This window comes from Rattus norvegicus, chromosome 7 (assembly GCF_021556685.1).
Source record: "Rattus norvegicus strain SHRSP/BbbUtx chromosome 7, alternate assembly SHRSP_T2T, whole genome shotgun sequence".
Classification (NCBI taxonomy): domain Eukaryota; kingdom Metazoa; phylum Chordata; class Mammalia; order Rodentia; family Muridae; genus Rattus; species Rattus norvegicus.
In genome coordinates this window covers 30,342,901-30,362,985 of record NC_141540.1, presented here as the reverse complement: position 1 = coordinate 30,362,985, position 20,085 = coordinate 30,342,901, and the positions used below count along the sequence as shown (strand labels likewise).

Here is a 20,085-nt window from a genome sequence, read left to right as displayed (position 1 = left end):
TTTTGCCTTGCACTGGGTGGGGATCAGGTTTCAGGAGGAATTCGGGAGTCTGTATGACAGACCTGAATGAAGGACAAATGTGTTATCACTTAAGCTGACTGGTGGTGACTTCCCGTAATATTCTTCAGACACACGTGTTATAGTTTGACCATATTCACCTCTCATGAGACTCTTTTTGTCCCGTTCCTTTTCCGGTCCCAACTAGTCTGCCTTCTACTTCCACATCTTGTCTCTGTTCTCGTGACTCAGTGGGTTTAGATCGGGATCATAGGTAAGGGGTTATTTTCTGGAGCACAGACATGTGAGTGGCTATATCACTGGTGGCACACCTCCCGCCAGCGCGTATCAGCTGTCTGTAGATACTCAAGGTAAGACGTCATGGACTCCTCTCCCTCCGAGGCAGAGTAATGGTGAGCCCAATCTTGCTTGTCTCTGATACAGATAGTTCAAGAGCGTTCACAGCCATGTCATACCTGGAAGACAAAGATAGCATTCCACCCACCCCTGACCACAGCCAGCCATTTTCCTCCTGATCTCTGGGTGGAGTCCACTGAGTATCATCACCTTCCGTCAGTAAATAGCGCCCTGGGGTTGTTCCGGAATGGAGGTCACCGTGTGGTGTAAAGAGCCCTCAGAGTCCAGAACCGTGTTGCTACTGCCATATATATATATATATATATATATATATATATATATATATATGTATGTATGTATATATATATATATATATTTTTTTTTTTTTTTGGTTCTTTTTTTCGGAGCTGGGGACCGAACCCAGGGCCTTGCGCTTCCTAGGCAAGCGTTCTACCACTGAGCTAAATCCCCAACCCCAGCTACTGCCATATTTTATGTATTTTCCTTCTCAGCTGTGTGGGTTCCGAGGGAGCTGGTTTCTTGGAGGCCCAGTACAGGATATAATTGCTTGTTATTAATCGTCTCTGACAGATCCTGCTGAACCCTCATGAAGGTCCTGGGAAGGAAGTCACATTCAAGGATACATAATGTCTATGTGTCACTTTCTCAGAACACTTAGAAGGTTCTGGGCAGATGCCATCAGAGTTAAACACCCTGGTATGTGTAGGGAGCCATTACGGTGTCACTTCGGGGAAGACTTCAGCTAATGAAGTGGGGTTAGACAGTTGGGGTGTGACCAAAAGCATCTTGGGGAGGGAAGGGTTTGTTTCATGTTGCGCCTTGTAGTCAATCATCCAGAGAGGTCAGGGTAGGAACCTGGGGGCAGGAGCTGATGCAGATCAGGGACCTGCAGGCAGGAGCTGATGCGGAGGCCATAGAAGGGCGCTGCTTACTGGCTTGCTCCTCATGGCTTGCTCAGCCTGCTTTCTTTTTTTTTTTTTTTGGTTCTTTTTTTCGGAGCTGGGGACCGAACCCAGGGCCTTGCGCTTCCTAGGTAAGCGCTCTACCACTGTGCTAAATCCCCAGCCCCTCAGCCTGCTTTCTTATAGAACCCAGGACCACCAGGCCAACGGTGACACTGACCTCCATAGATGGGGGTCCACCCACGTCAATCACCAATCAGTCAGTGTCCCACAGGCTTACCACAGGGCAGTCTGGTGGGGGTATTCTATGTTTTTTGTTTTTTGGTTTTTTTTTTTCGTTGAAAGTCCCTTTTCTGAAAGGATCCAGCTTGTGTCAGGGTGACCTAAAGGCAGGCAATACAAGGTGGAAGGGTGATTATAACCAATAGGTCCCTTTCTACACAGGTCAAGGAGTCTGCAGGCTACATCGTGAAGACCATCTGCCAGGGATGGGGGTGTGGAGGGGAATCTGAGGGCCTCTTGTTTTTAATCTGTCATCTCATATTAATTTGCCTTAAACAAAAGAAACGAAACGAAACCAAATGTCCAGGTCGGAGGTTCTCAAACTTCCTAGAACTTTGATGTTGTGGTGACCCCCACCCTCCCCTCATCGCTACTTCATAACTGTAATTTTGCTACTGCTATGAATTACAATGTAAACATTTCCTTTAGTGATAGAAGTTTGCCAGAGGGGTCCCGACCCACAGGTTGAGAACCATCAGTCCAAAGTGTTTCTTGTTACATATTTAAAAAGATGGTGTTATACATTTTAACGGGAAGGGCCATCCTCTCAAAGTCTCTCTCTTATTTTCAATTCTTTCCTTCTTTTCTGTAAAGTGACAGTGTTGGAGAAAGCGTCACAGTGAGGTTGGCACCCTTCTGGTCACCCTTTGCTGTCTGTGCCCGTGTGTTCTCTTGGGAAGAGCTCTGGCTGTCAGTGTATGCTCAGAACTTCTTGTGAACTGGAGTTCTTGGCTGTGTGGCAGCGGAGGCCTGTTGGTGCGATGCGTAGCGAGCCACACTCTGAATTACAGACTTCCTTCAGAGGATTTCCAGGAGGCCCCCTTACCATAAGGGCATAAAATTAATGTTTCTTTTTTTCTAGTTTAATCACAGCAGTTTTGAAAGGAAGCACCTTTTCGCTTATTATCTAAAGCTGACTTCCTTTGAGATGAGAGGAGGGCCCGGAGTGTTGGGTGGTAACCCTGTGCCAGCACCGTGGAGTCTCACATCGGTGACTCAGGACAAATGCATGAGGGCTTTTGACCTTCACAAGGAGGTGTGGTTTGGGGTGTAGGGTGGGGGGGCAGGGTTGGAAGACACCATGGAAAATCAAACAGAATGCCTTTTACTCATAGCTGCTGTGTTTGTCTCAGTACCCCCCACCCCCAAGGCCTTTCAAGAAAATAACCTCAAGGAGACCATTATTTCAGCCCTGACCTGTGGATGGCCAGTGGTTCTGAGGTTTGATTTCACATCAGTATTTTGCACTGTAGCCTCTTGGGTTTGCTTGGCTCGAGTTGAAGGGGATATGCCGGTTTTGTTCAGCGATCGGATCTTTCTCCTGGGATATGACGCTGGTGGAGTACCACATAAATTCCTGTGAGTAGAACTGAATCTGTCCCTGTTCCCCATCAGAAGGTGTGGGAGGAGGCAGCCTTGAACTTCCCCGGAGAGACATTCACTCTGATTTCCGCCCTGTCCTCTCCGGGAAGCCAGGCAGTCTGGTCGGTGTGTCCATGCCTGTGTGTATGCGTCCGGGAGTCTACTCTGAGTCTACTCCTTCGGTTCTCTGACCTTGAAGGCTTGCGGCCCTTTTGTTCTGAACTGTGTAAGTCCAAAGCAGAAAAAAAAAAAAACTGAACATGTCAAGATCTTGCTGGTGGCCTTTTCCCTGCGTCTGCTAAGGGAATCCCAATTCATTTAATTGGATGCGTCTTTGTTCCTCCAGCCGAGTTGACCAAATGATAATAGCGATATTATAATAGTTGACCTCGGAGCCTGTTGACTCTTCCCATACAGCTGCTTAATACGTATTTATTCAGGGAGCCGACTTATGATCCACAGGCCTGATGGGGAGGGTTCAGCACTAGATGCCAGTGACCCTGGCAGGATGTTTTAGCCCGTCCTCCGGGCTTTGCTTTTTCCACATACCCATGGGCTCTCCCGTGGGCTGCATGCATTTCCGAAGCTTTTCCATGGCACGTAGCTGCAGTCGGACAGGACTCATCTTCCCTGTGTTCGGTATTTTGGGATGAAATCCCTTCAGCATAGCTGCTGTCTTCAGTTCGGCATTCCGTTAACTGTCAGGGAGAGGCCTGGCGTTCTGAGGTGCAACGTAGTTATCATGTAGTTACCGTGAAGCCATTTCCCTAAGATACACCTCCTTCGTTGAGGGTGGGCAGGCATGGTGGATGGGCACCCAAGGTTTTCTGATTCCCACATCTAACCTAGTTCCAAAAAACATGACTCTGGCCTCTGCTGCAAGGCCTCTTGGGAAGAAATCTACCCTTTTACTCTCAGAAGAGGGGTTGGAAGGAGAATCTCTGTATAGAGTCACAACATCGCTTTGCCCCCCCAGGGAATTCGGAGTTCGGTCACTTTGGGGAAGTGGATCAGGGTTTGCTCCACTGTCTGAAAAGGCCTTTCCTGTCCCTGGAGGAAAGTTGGATCTCATCTTCCAGCCAGTGGGGCATTTCCGGCCTCTGTCCCCTTTGCTCACCGCCGAATGCAGTGCCAGGCGATGGGGGTTGAGCTGCAGGCTAATGAACTCTTCGGCCTCGTTCCTAAGAGGCACTGACATCTCAGGCGGGAGCTTGTGCCCAGAAACTGTGTCTCTTCTGGAGTCCAGAATTATCAGGCGTCTGTTTCCACGGTTTCTTTCCCAGTTGCGTTCATCAATAACATGAGATTAAATGAAGACATTCCCTGTCCTGGAGCCAGCTTCTCAGATGCGTTTATCGCTGTTGTGACATCTTCCTGGGCTCCTCTTCCTTTGAAGGGGATTTTTTTTTCTCTGTGCAGATCTGGAGCGCAGAGTGGGGTTTATGTGGGAAGCTGGCAATTCAAACCTTCGGGGCTGGTGATCTCCTACAAACCCACACCGCTCACTACATCCAGTTCTTCTCATTCCAGCTTTTAACATGCAAGGGTTGTGCAAGACCTCATGGCTTATGGTGGGTGTTCACACGGCGGTAGGGGCATTCAGCCATTGCCCGGGGTGACTCACATACATAGGCTGCTAGGGTTCCCAGGGAGGCTAGCGACCCACGTGACCCGTGGGGCCTGGAAATACCACCAGCACTGCAACTTGGGACCCGAGACACCTCATTTGTATCTCTAGAAGTAGGCTCGGCATCCTGTCACTGTTAAGTGGGTCCTCTCAGTGCCGGTTTGACAGTCACATGTGGGAAACTCGGCTGTATAGATTCTTTTCCCTCAACATCCTCAATGGAGTCCACATGGTGGTATTGATAAGCGATATGAGGATTTTAAAGATGCTGGCCATCTTATAGACGTTAGGGCTGATTCTCAGCCCATTATTTCTGTTTGTAGGCTGACAGGAAGGAGCTAATTAAGACAATGAGTGTTTGGAGCTAAGGAGCAACCTCGCTGGCTAGCCGAGAGCCTCCCTTAGTAACAAAATGGAGAGGGGGATCAAGGATGATACCCAGCATCAACTTCTGGCCACACACACACGTACAACACAAGCCTCAGCACGTACAACACAAGCCTCAGCACGCACAGGTGTGTGGACTCCTCTCCCATCCACGCAGAAAAGTCTGCACGTGCTTGCGTGTGGAGCCCACACTCACACACTTATGGTTTTGGGGTGGAGGTATAGTACAGCGGAGTATTTCTTTAGCATGTACAAAGCCCGAAGTCAGATGCCGGCAGCTCATAGACCAGCTGTGGTGGTGCATACTATCAAGACCATCCTTGGCTACATTGTGAGTTCGAGGCCAGCCTGGGCTATTTGAGGCAGTCGCTTGAAAGAAAAAATCTGTGTCTAACAAGAAAACCTGTGGTGTTTGACTCATTAGAAATGGAAATTTTGTTTTCTGCCTTCCCTTCCCTTCCTTCCCTGGCTGGGTCCTCTGGCTGACTCTTAATGGGAGAGCTCTTAACATGTGGAAGACCCGGTGTGCCTCAGAGTCAGGAAGGCTGGCTCACATTCTGGCTTCCACCTTAGAATTTTGGAAACTTCATGAAAATGGGTCTGATCCGAGTTTAGAGGCTTCCTGGGTGCAAGCTGACACACCTCACAAGAATCAAAATGTGTCTGTTGGACAAAGATATCAGAGGAGGAGGCAGAAGGGCCCTATCCCGGAAGCACGGCCATCTCCACTTCCTGCTTCAGTGAGCCTCCACATGTTGTTGAACGGCGCAGTGAGCTCTGGTTCTCTTGTTTGCCGGTGGGGTGTTCACGTTATCTCCTTAGTTTTTCCACAGGACACATTTCACGTACGGTTACTTTGTAAAACCGGAGTCAATAGCACCTTCCCACTCTTTCTCCTCCCTGTTTTTGCTGCGTGTTTATCTGTGATCAATATGTTTGAAAAGAAAAATTATTGATAATTACACTTGGTTTTTGCTCTTTAGCCCTCCGGTTGTTCCCTCAGTCTACCCTTGGTGCATCTTTAGAAGTCCTGTTGGCCTAGTTTGCTAGGGAGAAGCTAGACACCTGGACCGTTGTGTTCACAAAGCCATAGCACCCCCTTTTTCTTTCTTCCCCAAAGTGTCTTTCCTGAAGATAGATGTTGCTTGGGAATGGGATGGACACCACCGAAGATTATAAATGTGTTTCGGTACCAACACATAGTGCTGTCCTCTACAGATTACCTGTGTTCAGTGTGTGTGTGTGTGTGTGTGTGTGTGTGTGTGTGTGTGTGTGTGTTGCACATGCACAGTCATTGAGAGCTCAGTTGGCAGAATCTGTTGACCTGTCTTTGGGGAAGGTCATAGTTCAGCCCACATGTGACCTTACAAGCCTTAGAGCCAGCAGAAACTGCATCTGGTTTATGCTTTTATCGGAATCTGGGCTAGAATGTTTAAAAGTAGGTATCTGGACAGAGAACAGACTCAGATGTAGGAATGTATAGGTAGTCTTTTGATTTTGGTGTTGGTTTTTAAAGACAGGGTTGCTCCTTGTAATCCTGGAGCTCTTTCTATAGATCAGGCTGGCTACCACCTTATTGATCCACCTGCCTCTGCCTTCCGAGTGCTGGCTTAAAGTCACGCTCCACCACGACTTGGCTTGGTACTCTGCTATTTGAGCATTGAAATAAATATCTTCTCGTCTCTCAGTTTCACACATTGACCATTCATCCATCCGTATCTGCAGGATATACAGAGAACGGGTTCTTTATAGATCATCCAGTGCTTAGCCATTGGGATAAATAGCCTTTCATGTATCCGTTCAACGGTTACTTGCTCCATCTAACCGTCCATATCTGCTACATTGGCAAACAGCTAGTAAGTACTGTCGTGTGCCGGTTCTGTGCCTTCTCTTGGGATGAAAAGGGACAGAACCTCTGTCCTCAAGAAGCCTACAGTCTGGGGCGCAGGATGTTTTCCTAAAATTTAAATCCGATTCTTACTTGACACAAGCCTGTTTTATTTTGTTTTGGCCTCTCTTGAGTTCGGGAAAGCAGGTCTCCTGACCATGGGACATTTTGCTTGTTTTTGTAAACTGAAGTTCTAGAGTTGGGTTTCATGTTTTGCATAACTCTGCATGGCACAAATGCTTGCTGTGTTAACAGGGAGAACAAGAGAGAGGGAAGGACAATCTGGGGGAATAGCATCGAATCCTAGGAATGTAAGCGTCTCCAAATCTTCGTTGGAATTGTTAAATGGTATTTCCCAGCTTCAGGGGGCATCATAGCTAGAATCACTCTGAAATTTGTAAGCCACAGAAACCTTCTAACAGGATGAGGCCAGCTGGGAAACGAAGTCCCGTGTTTGAAGTTGGCCGGGGACAAGTCGTATAAATGAATGGTTATGCGTAGTGTGTTCCATGAATTTGGGTTTTGGTCTCCATTTTTCTGCTCCCACCTGTTCGATGCTAGGTGAGGTATGTGACCTTTCTGAGCCTCAGAAAGATGAGGGTGATGGCCCCATTTGCCCGAGAGAATCATTTCGGGTATGGCATGAGCTCAGAGGTTCTAAAATGCAGGCCTGGGATGCAGTAAAAGCTAAAATCCAAAGCTGCTTCTGTTTCTAAGGGGCAGAGGGATTGTATGATCAATAAAACAAGAAAGACAAGAGCACATGAGGTTCCAAGAAATTGGAATGCAGAGTGCTCCGAAACCTGAACTCTTTAGCACAGACGAAAAGAAGAATCCATATTTGGCTTCAAGTGACAGGTTGAAGCCAAAACACAAGGTGTGGGCCAACGAGATGGTTCAGTGGGAAAAGGTGCTTGCTGTCAGGCCTGACATTCTGAGTTCGAGCCCCAGGACCTGCAACCCACATGCACGCATACATACAAACTAAATATTGTAAAACAAAACACGGGAGCGCCAAATGTTGTACTGCACAAACCTTCAGGCTATGCATATAGTATGAATTTCGTATTTGTGCTTGGGGCCCACGAGGGATCGTGTGCTTTGGGTCGGAAGAATGTAAGATGGGGGCTATTCAGCCTGTACTGACAGCTTGCAATTTCGTTGGAAATAACATGTATGACGCCTCTGACATTACACCACTGATTATCTCCTGAAAAATATCAGTATCTCTCTGGCAGCCTGATCGGTGTCCTCACTGTGATGCTGATGGGCAGTCTGCAGTCCCGGAGAACGTCTGTCTGTCTGTCTGTCTGTCTAGGGGAGGGGATCCCGCCAAGCTTGTCAGCCGTGTCACAGGTTTCTGGCCGCTGTGAGTTAGCTTGTCTTTTAGGCAGGCCACACTGACTTGAGGAAACCCATGCTCGAAATTAATTTCCACAAAGGACAAATTGGTAATTATGTCTGACGTTATTTTATTTTATTTTATTTTATTTTATTTTATTTATTTTAAATAGAGGGATGACCACGAATGGATTTTATATAGTGCTTGAGGCAAACGCTTCAGTGGGGGGGAGAATTATTTCCAAGAAGTGGATCTTCCCCCTCTTTTTTCCTTAAGATGGGGAGGGGGGAATTTCTCTTGGTATTTTTTTTTCTGGAAGGTATTTCTATATACTGTTTATAGAGGCCGTGGTCCTTTTTAAATTTAAGGAGCCCAGTTGGCTTCAATGGCAATAAATAAACCCTATATGGGGGGCCGAGGGATAGTTAATTTATGAGCCCAGCTCCTTCCTTAACTTCAGCCAGTTGCTTCCTGGGCTATAGGCCTGAATGAAGGTCATCTGATGCTTTGGGCTACTGAGGTGCTTTTGAAGTTTCTCCTGCAGGGCCTGAGGTCTGGCCCTGTGAAGTGTTAATGGGCCTCCTGCCCAGGCTTTATTTGAGGGGTGCTTGTTAGAGGAGCCTTGATGGGTCCTTGGAGGCCTCTAAGCTGCACTGTTCTACTCTGCAGAGCTGGCTCTTGGCCTCGGATTCCTCCGCTCCATTGTTTTGATTTTGACTCCTGGGACAATGCCTGTTTCGCTCCTGGGTGTTCCCAGGGCCCAGGCAGCTACGGGTGACCAGGCAGGGCCAGCCTGGGAATATGCCTGAAGGGCAGACCAGGGGACTCCACCCAGCAGAGCACAGCAGGGCTTTTGCAGTACATAAACCACAGCCTGGTCTTAAGCAAAAAAAAAAAAAAAAAAAAAAAAAAAAAAAAAAAAGGCCTCTGTCCAGTAATCACATTCTGTTTCTTTTTTTCCCTGGGTTGCAGAGTCTCCACCTTCCTGCTCTGGGTCCCTAGTGGCCTGGCATGCCAATCTCAGAGCCACCACTTGTCTTCCTAAAAAGGAAAGCCTGTTTGTGCTATTCTCCTTCCTACAGGCCTTCCACAGTGTCTTCTTGGGCTGATTGTGCCTTTCAGACACCTGTCCCCTAACCCCCACTCCCATCCCGAGACAAAGACTGTGCTGTGTTTAAAATGATAGGGCTTTTATGCGGACTACCGTGAGGTTGTTAGGGACTGGGGTTGATGCTTGCCTGGTAGAGCAAGGCCTTAGGTTTCTAGCACAGGGGGTGGGGAGGTGGGGGATGGAGGGACAGGATGGGGGACTGGAGGAGAGGGGTGAGGGGTAGGGGAGGGGGAGGGGTAAGTGGGGGTGAGGTTGGGTCATGAGGTCGTTAGGGCTACCCTAACCTGCATGATAGACCGATGAGAGGGGAGAAGACCACTCTTGCATGCAGAAGGGCCACGTGAGGACACGTGAAACAAGTGGCCTTGGGAGAAGCCAGTCCTGGTGACACCTTATCCTTCGGAGCCAGACTTTGGAGAAAATCACTCTGTTGTTGTTGAAGCCGTCCGGTCTGTGTGGTTTCCGTTGTGGCAGTGGGACAAACATGGCCATGCAGTGTCTGTGGGATAGCTCTCTAGCCCTGTAGAATGTCACAGGAGGTCCTTTGTCTCCCTGGCTTCTATCTGTTTCCAGTACTGGGCAGAAGTCTTCCTGCTTACACGGCAGACTACACATCTTTTAGAGCTGGGTTCCAGGATCTGCTGGGGCCTCCTGAAACCATGCAAGTTCCTTTCCCATACAAGTTCTCTTGTTCTGGACTCTTCAGGAAGCCTGGAGAGCAGGCTCTGTGTAACCGATCCTTGCACACGGTTGGACGACCCATTGCCTCAGTTAAGACTTAGTCTTTCCTGTTCCTGTCCCTGGGAAGTCCTTCTCCCTTTTAGAAGACAGGCTAAGTCTGGATTCTCCTACGGGTGTGGTTAGTACCACGAAGGCTGTTCCCGGAATGACAGCGATGGTGACAGTGACAGCATGCACAGCTCCAGTTGTGTGTGTATTTATGGTTTTTAGTTCTGTCTATTTCCAGACAGTTTGTTTCTTATTTGTGTGTATCTCTGTCTATCTCTATGTACCTATTCCTGCCTAGCCTGGCATTCACTATGTAGTCCATGGTCGTTTCCAACTCACAGCAATCCTCCTGCCGCAGATTTCTGCTTGCTAGAGCCACCACTCATAGCTAGCTACTATGTTCTGAGAATGCTCTAGATACCACATAAACTTTTGTCACCACGGTACCAGAGTTTATAAGGTCATACTGGGGCCTGTGAAACCAGATGCAGCCGTCTGTCTTTAATAGGTGTCTTAGTCAGGGTTCCTATTGCTATGACAAAACACCATGCCAAAGCCCATCAAGGAGGAAAGAGTTTATTTGGCCTACACTGCTGTATCTCTGTTCATCCTCAGAGGACAAGAACTCAAACAGGGCAGCAGATGATGCAGAGGCCATGGAGGATGCTACTCACTGGCTGGCTTCCCCTGGCTCACTCAGCCTGCTTTCTTATAGAACCCAGGACCACCAGCCCAGGGACGGCACCACCTGCTATTGGCTGGGCCCTTCCCCATTGGTCACTAATTAAGAAAATATCTTTCAGGTGGATCTTACGGAGGCATTTTCTCAACTGAGGTTCCCTCCTTTCAGATGACCCCAGCTTGTAAAGTCGACGTAAAACTAGCCAGGACAATAGGATATATGCTATTAAACACAGAAGTGTTAATAACGAGTGGAGAAAAATGTATTCCATGTGGCTTCATTGAGAAGAGGAACCAATAAATAGGTCCAGTGACACACACACACACACACACACACACACACACACACACACCCCACTCCATTTTCTGAGTCCTGGCGTGAGGTTCATGGTTAAATGGAGGGTGGGATGAAGATGACTTCATTTCTTGTTCACCACGGACCCAACATTGTCTACACTCTACTCTGGCTGTGAGGTCACCTGACAAGGCTTTTAGATCTGTTCAAATCTGTTCCTGGGGGTAATCCCTTCCCTGGCTGACACTCACAGTCCAGCCTTCCCCTTTCCCCACCGTGAGATTCCCAGGAAACCCCAATTCTGGAGAACCATGGTTTCAGTAATCTGTCTCTCTTTAGATCAGGGAGTCCTCAACCCATGGCTCGTGACCCCTTTGGGGGTTGCCTACCTAATATACCTTGCACATCAGATATTTACATCATGATTCATAACAGTAGACAATTACAGTTACGGAGTAGCAACACAGCAGCTCTATGGCTGGGGGTCACCCCGGCATGAGGGCTGTATTAAAGGGTCACAGCATTAGGAAGGCTGAGGGCCATCGCTATAGAGAACCACCAGTCCTGCCCAGGACCATTATGGTTTAGTAGATGAAGCGTCAGACACACATTCTGATACTCTGGCTTCCAGTCCAGGAGTCAGATTTCCTGCCGCTGCCTCCAGAAGTTTGACTGAAGTGGCCTAGCCTGGGCTGAGCCTCAGCTCCTCTATTCCCACTGACCGGCGGGTGGGAGGTGGGGGGAGAGTTGCCACCTTTTTTAGGCTGGCAGAGTTGACAAACTCAAGGTCTACTTCACAGCTCCCGTTGGGAAGACTCCCTTTTCTCCCACTATGTAGATGAGATGAACCAGCCACTACCTGTCACCTCATAGGTCATTTATTTTTCTGGAATCTGGCTAGGTTTAGTGGATCTAGAAAACCTGTAGGCGCCACTCAAACTTTTGCATGTCCGACTATTTCTTAGAAACTTAAAAAGCTATGTGTGTGAGGGCTGGCCTGCATGTCTGTGCACCGCTTGGTTACCTGGGACCTGTGGAGGTCAGAAGAGTGTGGTAGATTCCCTGAAGCTGGAGTCGGATGGGTGGTTGTGAGAGCTGCCCTGTGGGTGTTGGGAACCATATCTGAGCCGTCTGTAAGAGCAGTGAGCTGGAAGAGCCGTGGGTACCTTGACCGTTGAGCTCTCTTTCCTGCCCCAGTATAACCACTTATTTTAGGAAAGGGGATGTTTAGCCACTTAAGGCTGCTACCTTCACACATGCCAGGAACGACATTCCATCTTTAACAAGACAGAATAACCCATGACCTACTGAATATAACCGTATAGCATAGCCTCAAGTAGTGGAGCCAATCGCCGTTCCTGTCCCCTCACCCTAACGGCTCCGTCCTCTTCCTCTTGATGGTGTCTGCATCCACCATATGCCTTTGGCCTGTGGCATTGTGAGGTCATCCCTTGCACAACCTTGTCTCAGGGCTGTTAGATGAAGTTCATTTTGTTACTGTTGGGCTCTTGCTTGATGGCCCCAGTCACTGGAACCCTGAGCCATCCCCAGATTTGAGTACTCTAGTACAAGCTTCCATTGTCCTTGCGGCCCATTGAAATTCAAGTGCCACATCCCGAGCCTGTAGTTGGTTACAGACTTGACTGTCACCCCCACCCTGCCCTTGGAATACAGACCAAGAACAGAGGGAGCTAAGAGCCCCACATTTCAAAGAATTAAGAGTTTATAATGGTGTGTGGATGTGATCAAGTTTCCTTGGGCTGTAGATTCATACAAGGTCACCCTTCTATGCCAGTCTCCAGGCTCGCTGGGATCAGGTACACAGCCCTGGGATGTTTGAAGCATGGGAGGGATGATGCCTTCGTGTTGCCTTCTTGGATTCTGAAAATGTGACCAGTGGATCATGGCAACACCTCTATTTGGCCTTGACAACTAAAGATGAATAAATGACAGGGACAAAGCTCCTGATACTACAAGGATCCTTCTAGATTTCTCTTCTTTCAGATCGTGCTGCCCTAGCCTCTTAGTGTTAACCTGGAGCTTGCTGTTGTTTATGGAACAGAGGCCCATTACTGGTTGTCATTGGCAACAAGAAGAAGGGATTCTGAGATGTCTTCCTCCGCATCACTGCTGGCCCAGGGGCTACTTAGGGAAGTCTCTCTTGGACCAGTCTTCAGGCCAGCAGGTAGCAGGCATTCATTCAGAATAAAAGCATATTTTCTCCCTGACTTTCAAGTCCTTTCAAAAGGATGAATCTGTCCATGGGGAAAGGAAGGCTTGTCTTAAGAGGTGATTTTGAGCAGAAAAAGAAAAGAACTGAAGTGTGATTTTTTTTTTTACATTCCTCTCAGGCAACAGTCTGATTTTATGTGGAAGCGATTATGATTTTTTTCCACTTAATATTTGTAAACTAATGAAGAATTGTGAGGTGAGCGAACTTATCTGGCAAACTAATGTATTAAACATTTCTGTCCTGAATTCAATCTCTCTTGCTTTTATGAAGGGGAGTGGGAGAAGGCATGCTAAGAACCCTCACTCTTAGTTCAGTGCTTTTTGGTGACATTTTGTGAGTCCTAAAGAAGATACCGATCTTGAAACAGACTCCGGTTTCCCAGCAATGCTCACAATTGGCCTCGATGTCCCCCAGAACAAGGAAAAAGCAAGAATATGTTCCTAAGACTCCTTCTCCATGATGCTGAGACATTTACTGTCCACAGTTCCTACAGGGTTGTTCTGTTGAGTGACTCTTCTACCTGATTCTTGTAACATAGGATCTTCCAGATGATGTGGGGCTGTGTGTGTGTGTGTGTGTGTGTGTGTGTGTGTGTGTGTGTGTGTGGTGACTTCACTGAATGAGTGGATAATCACCATCCCCTTCTTGTTTCCCCCTACGAAGGAAGGGATGAGGTCCATGTAATCCCAGGTTGGCCCATATACTTTCTGGTATGAACGATGCATTTATGTTACCCATTTCCCTCCTCTGGCAGACTAAATCTGTGATGGGGCTAGCTTCCTGGGTCACTGTGCAGTTGTAATTTGCATGCCCGCTAAGGTCCAGGGATCCTCAGAGGTCTGAGCTACATCTCAGACTGACTCCTTTGAGCTGCATCCCACAAGCATCGCGGAAGGGTATGAGTCTCGGAACACAAACCCCATCTGGACGGCAGGCACTTAAAAGTACGTTCCCCTCTCTCGTGGCCCAGGTCGCTAGGTGTCTGCTGGAATTAAAGCTAGATGACGTGCAGGCAGACGGGAGCATTGGTGGGTTCGGAAAGCACAGTGCTGTCTGTGTCTGTGATGACGTTCTGGGAGCCAGAGATAACCTCAGAGCTAGAAACCAGTCCATTATTCCCCAAACAGTACCCTGCATTCATTGATGGCGTGACAGAGAATTCAATCCACGTATGTATACATAGGCGTATGCGAGAGGCCACAGCTTTGGATTCAACGTTAATAGCAAGCAGATTCATCCTGGAGCCGCGCGCACGGAGGGATTGGGAAGGACAGCCCTGTCCATTATATTACATTAACTCTCCTTTATGACATTTGGTAGGTCAACTCTGTGGCAGCGGGTCAGCTGAGCTATGGAGGAAATGAACCTGAAAAGTGGAAGAGAGCCTGTAACGTGATAAAGCTTATCAATTCAATTTATTTCTCCTGTGCTAAATGCGGTCGGCAAGGCCCGGTATCTCCCTGCCTGGCAGAGACGGATCCAAGATGGGCTGGGGAAAGGTCTCCGGGACGAGGGTTTCTAAAGGCTCAGTGGGTAAAGGCACTTGCCCACTGTGATGAGCTGAGTTCAGTTTCACAGGTAGAGGAAGAGAACGGAATTCAAGTTGTCCGCGCATGCGCGTGTGCATGCGTGCGGGCACACGTACACGCACACGTACACGCACTAAATGTGTAGATGTTAAGCAAAAAAAAGGTTTGGCGTTGATGCTTGGGAGCTCATGAGGCTTCCCGTGCCTTTGGGAGAAGGTTTAGTACAAGTTTAGCGTTTGCGTTCACAAACCCGGCAAGCCCAGCTTCTCCTTCCAGTGGTCACTCTGGAAAGGCTTCTGACCCACTGTGTGGCTCCAGGGACCAGCCAGAGCCGCTTCACAGCTGTGAGAGGCTGTGAGAGTCCTCCCTGCCGGAGAGCACTCACGTCACGTCATGACTCCTCCAGTTCACCCACAGCCGCCTGTGGATGGGACTCTCGTTCTTCAGATCGTGACAAGAGTTGCACTTGGCTCTGTTCCTTACATCGCCCTCCTCGGCCTTGCTTCCCTCCTCTGCAAAGCGCAGACACCAACAACAACCTCCACAAGATCTTAAGATCTTTTATAAAAATCCTCTTTCTAGAGCCAGCCAGTAGTGGTGGTTGTTATGGTGATGTTTAAGTCCCACCTCCCCTGCTGACTGACAGTCTTTGTCAGTCCTCCTGTGTGGTTCACCTCTGTTCTTCCACAGCCCCTCCCCCTCTGTGTGTTAGCCTCTGTGTGTAGCTATGTGGCAGTAGCACCTTTATCTCAGCTTGTGTCAGAGGCAGCAGTCCTAACAATCTTGGCTTCATGGGAGAGTGTTCTAGGAACCTACAGAAGATCCCTTTAGTGTCAGGTTTGGGCACACCCACTTCCATTTCACGTGCACTCTGAGTTACACGCATGTGTGTGGGGAGCGAAGGCTCGCTACCGAGCTCATGCTGGCTAATGGTTTCCACAAGAAGTAGAAAAAGAGCCCAGACAACAGGCTTCATTGTCTGTCAACTTGGGAAGGTATCATCTGGGACCAGGATGGAGACATAAGATTCAGAGGAAGTAAGATGGCCAGTTCTGCTGCACTGGAGTTCTTGGTGCAAACAGCCAGGTGGTTTCCCACCACCATCCAGGTCTGCTCTGAGATGCCTACGTGTGGCTGTCCATTCCCTGGGGAGTAGTCACCAAAGAGAGCCCTCAGGTCCTATGACTTAGGTTTGTAGCCCCTCTGCCTCCTTTTAGAATAGTCTGTGACCTCATTAGAGACTTAGGTCTCTTTGAGTCCTCGAGTGTTGATTATGCAACAGAATTTTAAATTTGTTAACATTTATTACCTTTTCAGGGAGACAGTATAGGGTCTGTGTGGAGGTGAGAGGACAACTTGGAGGAGTCAGATCTCTCCTAACACCACGTGGGTCCTGGGGACTGACTGACCTCGTCAAGCTTGGTGGCATGAGCCTTTATGTACTGAGCCATCTCACTGGACCAATAGAGGTTTTTGTTGATTCATTCTGGGTTTTAGGATGAATTGGGTTTAGGGAACAGGAGTCAGCCCAGAGTTTGCACATACCCACTCCCACCTTCCCTGCTGAGATACCAGACATCGCCGTGATGTGCGTCTCATAACTAGTGAACCAATGTCAGCGTGTTACTGTGAAACCCAGGCTTCTTTTCCTGTTCTGGGGAGATCCACGAGGCAGAGGGTTGCCATGGCTCCTTGGGGGTGTGGCTACAGCAGTTCCTGATGCTCTTATCTTGGTGTCTGTGAGGCATTTTGGATTCCTCAACTGAGATTTATCTCCCGATTTTCTCAGGAATCGGCTATGGTTTGCGGGAGTCCGGAGAGCAAAATTGGGATGGACAAAGACATTCTCAACCTGTGGGTCTCGACCCCCTTGGGGGGGGTCACGTATCTGATATCCTGCATATCAGATATTTACATTACGCTTCTTCTTTTTTTTTGGTTCTTTTTTTCGGAGCTGGGGACTGAACCCAGGGCCTTGCGCTTCCTAGGCAAGCGCTCAACCACTGAGCTAAATCCCCAACCCCTACATTACGCTTCTTAACAGTAACAAAATTACAGTTGTGAAGTAGCAACGGAGTGGTTTTAGAGTTGGGGGTCACTGCAACCTGAGGAACTGTGTTAAAGGGTCTTGGCGATAAGAAGGTTGAGGCGCCCCCTTGACCCGTGTGGCTTATCACTGTGGTTGGCATGTGCCATGCTGAGGGCCGAGTCCAGGGCTTAGCACCTGCTGGGCAAGTGCTTGCTACCGCGGTGCCCCTGAGTTGTCAGCGGCTCTGTCCTTCATGTGGATGGCAAGGATGACGGCCTGTCATGTTTTTTGCTGCAGCAGCTCCTTCCCCTCTCTCTGTCCCATGCACCAAGATGTCACTGTAAGTAGCCACACCTAAGAACTGTGTCCAGGACTGCTTCCTAACCACGCCTTGCCTTTGTCCAGAGCTTTCTGTATCCCACATTCTACTGGCTCCTGCTGTGTTTCTGTCCACCCCCAGATTCCCTTTGTGGGCGCCATCTTGGTTCGTCTGTATAACCGATGTGGGTAAACTGGACAAATTTCTTGGCCTTGGGGATCCCGTCCCTGAGGACCCAGCGCCTACCCTAGTTTGCATTACAGCCCCTGTCCCCAGGGAACACTTGCTAGGTCTGCTTCCAGGACTTTGAGTGACTGGGGCCACAGAAGTTGCAGCAGGAAATGACTGCAGACACCTGAGACTTGTCCTCACTCATTCATCCCACACGGTGACCTTGCAGTTGCTGCCCTGACCCTCATTTTACCGACAGAGAGCAGAGGCATGAACAGTGTCCTTGGAAGTTCCCCTGCCAACGGAGCCTAGTAAGCACATTGCAGAGCTGGGCTGAAATTAATTTATCATTGTGTGCACGTGTGTGCATATGATGTGTGGGCCTGCAGGTTCACATTGTGTCAACTTGTGGAGTTAGCTCTTTCCCGTCTTTATATGGGCTCTGGAGTTTGCACTCAGTTTACCAGGCCCCTTTACCATCTTGTCGGCTAGCTGGGCAGTGGAATTTTTGAAAGCAAGAAGTTATCTGCGTATTTCTTGGCTCTCTGATGTACCATTTGTCAGTCTGTCCCACATGGCTGTGCATTTATGCCTGCCTGCTGTGAGAACCCGGACGAGTTACATCACTCTCTTTGCATCTGCAGAATAAGGTTATCTAAGCTGGTGCCCCTGCGGGGAAGCTTCAGTGAGGTGAGGTTTGGAAAGCATTCACTCAGTGTGGTGTTTAGTGATTCCAAGTGCAGCAGCCATATTAAAACCCAGGAGGTGTGGATAATAAACTGCACACAGCACATTGGGGACCGTAAGATGATGCTGTTAAAAGAGAGCTTACAGGAAGGCGTCTGTACAACCCCACGGGTGATAGGGCACTCCGGTCAAAGTTTCTGGTAATAGCCAAGGCAGAAGGCAAGGCAAGTGGGGTGGTGTCACGTCCTGAGACACCAGGACCTCGTAGCTCACAGCAAGGCATCATCTGAGAAGCTCCAGTTGTATTGTCACAGCTTTTTTTTTTTTTTCCGGAGCTGGGGACCGAACTCAGGGCCTTGTGCTTGCTAGACAAGCACTCTACCACTGAGCTAAATCCCCAACCCCTTGTCACAGCTTTTTAACAGTTATTTAAATCCGAGACTCAAGATCAGGAATGAAATCAATACATAAAAGCCTACCCTTGGATTAGCTTATGCTTTCAAGGTTTTGTTTCGTTTCCTTTTGACAAAATCTCACTCTGTAGCCTCAGCTGGCGCCCTCAACTCACTCTGTAGCCCAGGCTCGCCTCAGAGTCCACAATTTTCCTGCCTCAGTCTTCTAAGTGCTAGGCTTATAGGTATGAATCACCACATCCCTGAAACTTTTTTTTAAAAATATGTTGTAATTTAGGAGCCATAAAGAAATGTAGGTAACATGATTTAGGGGGAAATGGTTCTTTTTAGAGAAGCACTATTAATTTCTAGACTTTCACATTTATCTTTATTTCTTTTAATAGGATTAGTAGTGACATTAGGAGAGAGCTGTGGTTTTTCTTTGCTTTTTTTTTTCCCGGAGAGATTATATGTAAGTAAGCGAAGGTGTTTGTGCCTGTGAGTTGGAGATCCCAGGCTTTAGACCTCACATTCCTGTACTTGTTATACCTCAACTTGGATTGAGTTTCATTCACATTTATGCCTCAGCAAAATCAAATCAATTGACCATGCGTCAAAGACCACAGTGAACAGTTGCCAGTGGTAAAAACCACAGTGTTAGTAGATCTGGGAATAGCCCAGCGCCAAGTGCTCTAATTACAAAGCTAATGAGAAATGGAGGTTTCAGATGGCTTTGGTGAGCCCAGGAGTGAGAAAGGCCCTGATGTGATTCACACGTGTCTTCTCCTGGGAACACTGTGTGTGTGTGTGTGTGTGTGTGTGTGTGTGTGTGTGTGTGTGTGTGTGTTGCACATGCACAGTCATTGAGAGTGCACTCTTGTGAGTATGCCTGTGTGTCTTTGTCCATAAAGGAGTTTATTCTATCTAAGGAGCTTTCTATCTAAGATATGACTTCCTGAGTTAATATTGAAGTCAGGTCAGGGAAAAAAATGCTATTTTTCAATAGACTCTGCAGTGTTTAAATCACAAAAAGCAAAAGGCCAGAACTTGTGGATGACTTTTAGCCCAGATCTCCTGAAATATCCAAGATGCATGTGACACTTAGACTTTTATGCCAGAGAATATTTTCAGAATAAGAAAAGTCTCTAGGCTCAGGGACGGTTTCAGAGGCCCTTTTAAAAACACACACCCAGTCAGAGTGCTTGCAAGCACAAAATGTTAACAAGCATGAGTTGGGTGACCCTGTTCCTGATGTCCTTCTGTGCGTATAAACAGGCTGGTCTTTGGCTTTGCCCTGGAGATGTGAAATCCTTGAGGTGACCCACATGGAGCTGTCAACATTATGTATCTGTCTGGCTTGGCAACATCCCTGAGCCTGTGTGTGACCCTCTCTTTGAGTTGCTGTGGGCCTGGGCATTTGGTTCCATAGTAAGGCCTTTGTATAGCATGTACAAGGCTCTAGGCTCTACTCTCAAAACAAAAAGGGGGAGGAAGAAAAGAAGAAGAAGAAGAAGAAGAAGAAGGAGAAGGAGAAGGAGAAGGAGAAGGAGGAGGAGAAGAAGAAGAAGAAGAAGAAGAAGAAGAAGAAGAAGAAGAAGAAGAAGAAGAAGAAGAAGAAAAGGAGGAGGAGGAAGAGAAGGAGGAAGAAGAAGAAGAGGAGGAGGAGGAGGAGGAGAAGGAGAAGAAGAAGAAGAAGAAGAAGAAGAAGAAGAAGAAGAAGAAGAAGAAGAAGAAGAAGAAGAAG

At 48.1% G+C, this 20,085-nt stretch overlaps 1 protein-coding gene across 3 annotated transcripts in view; it reads left to right on the top strand.

Annotated features, from left to right (window-relative positions):
• Chst11 (carbohydrate sulfotransferase 11) overlaps positions 1-20,085 on the top strand; it is a 217,675-nt gene that overhangs the window by 49,356 nt on the left and 148,234 nt on the right. Inside the window, exon 1 of one of the 3 annotated variants that reach the window (XM_087557119.1) lies at positions 2,769-2,918. Coding sequence (XP_087413245.1) covers positions 2,888-2,918 — 31 coding nt within the window. The 5' untranslated portion in view covers positions 2,769-2,887. 3 annotated transcript variants of the gene reach the window in all.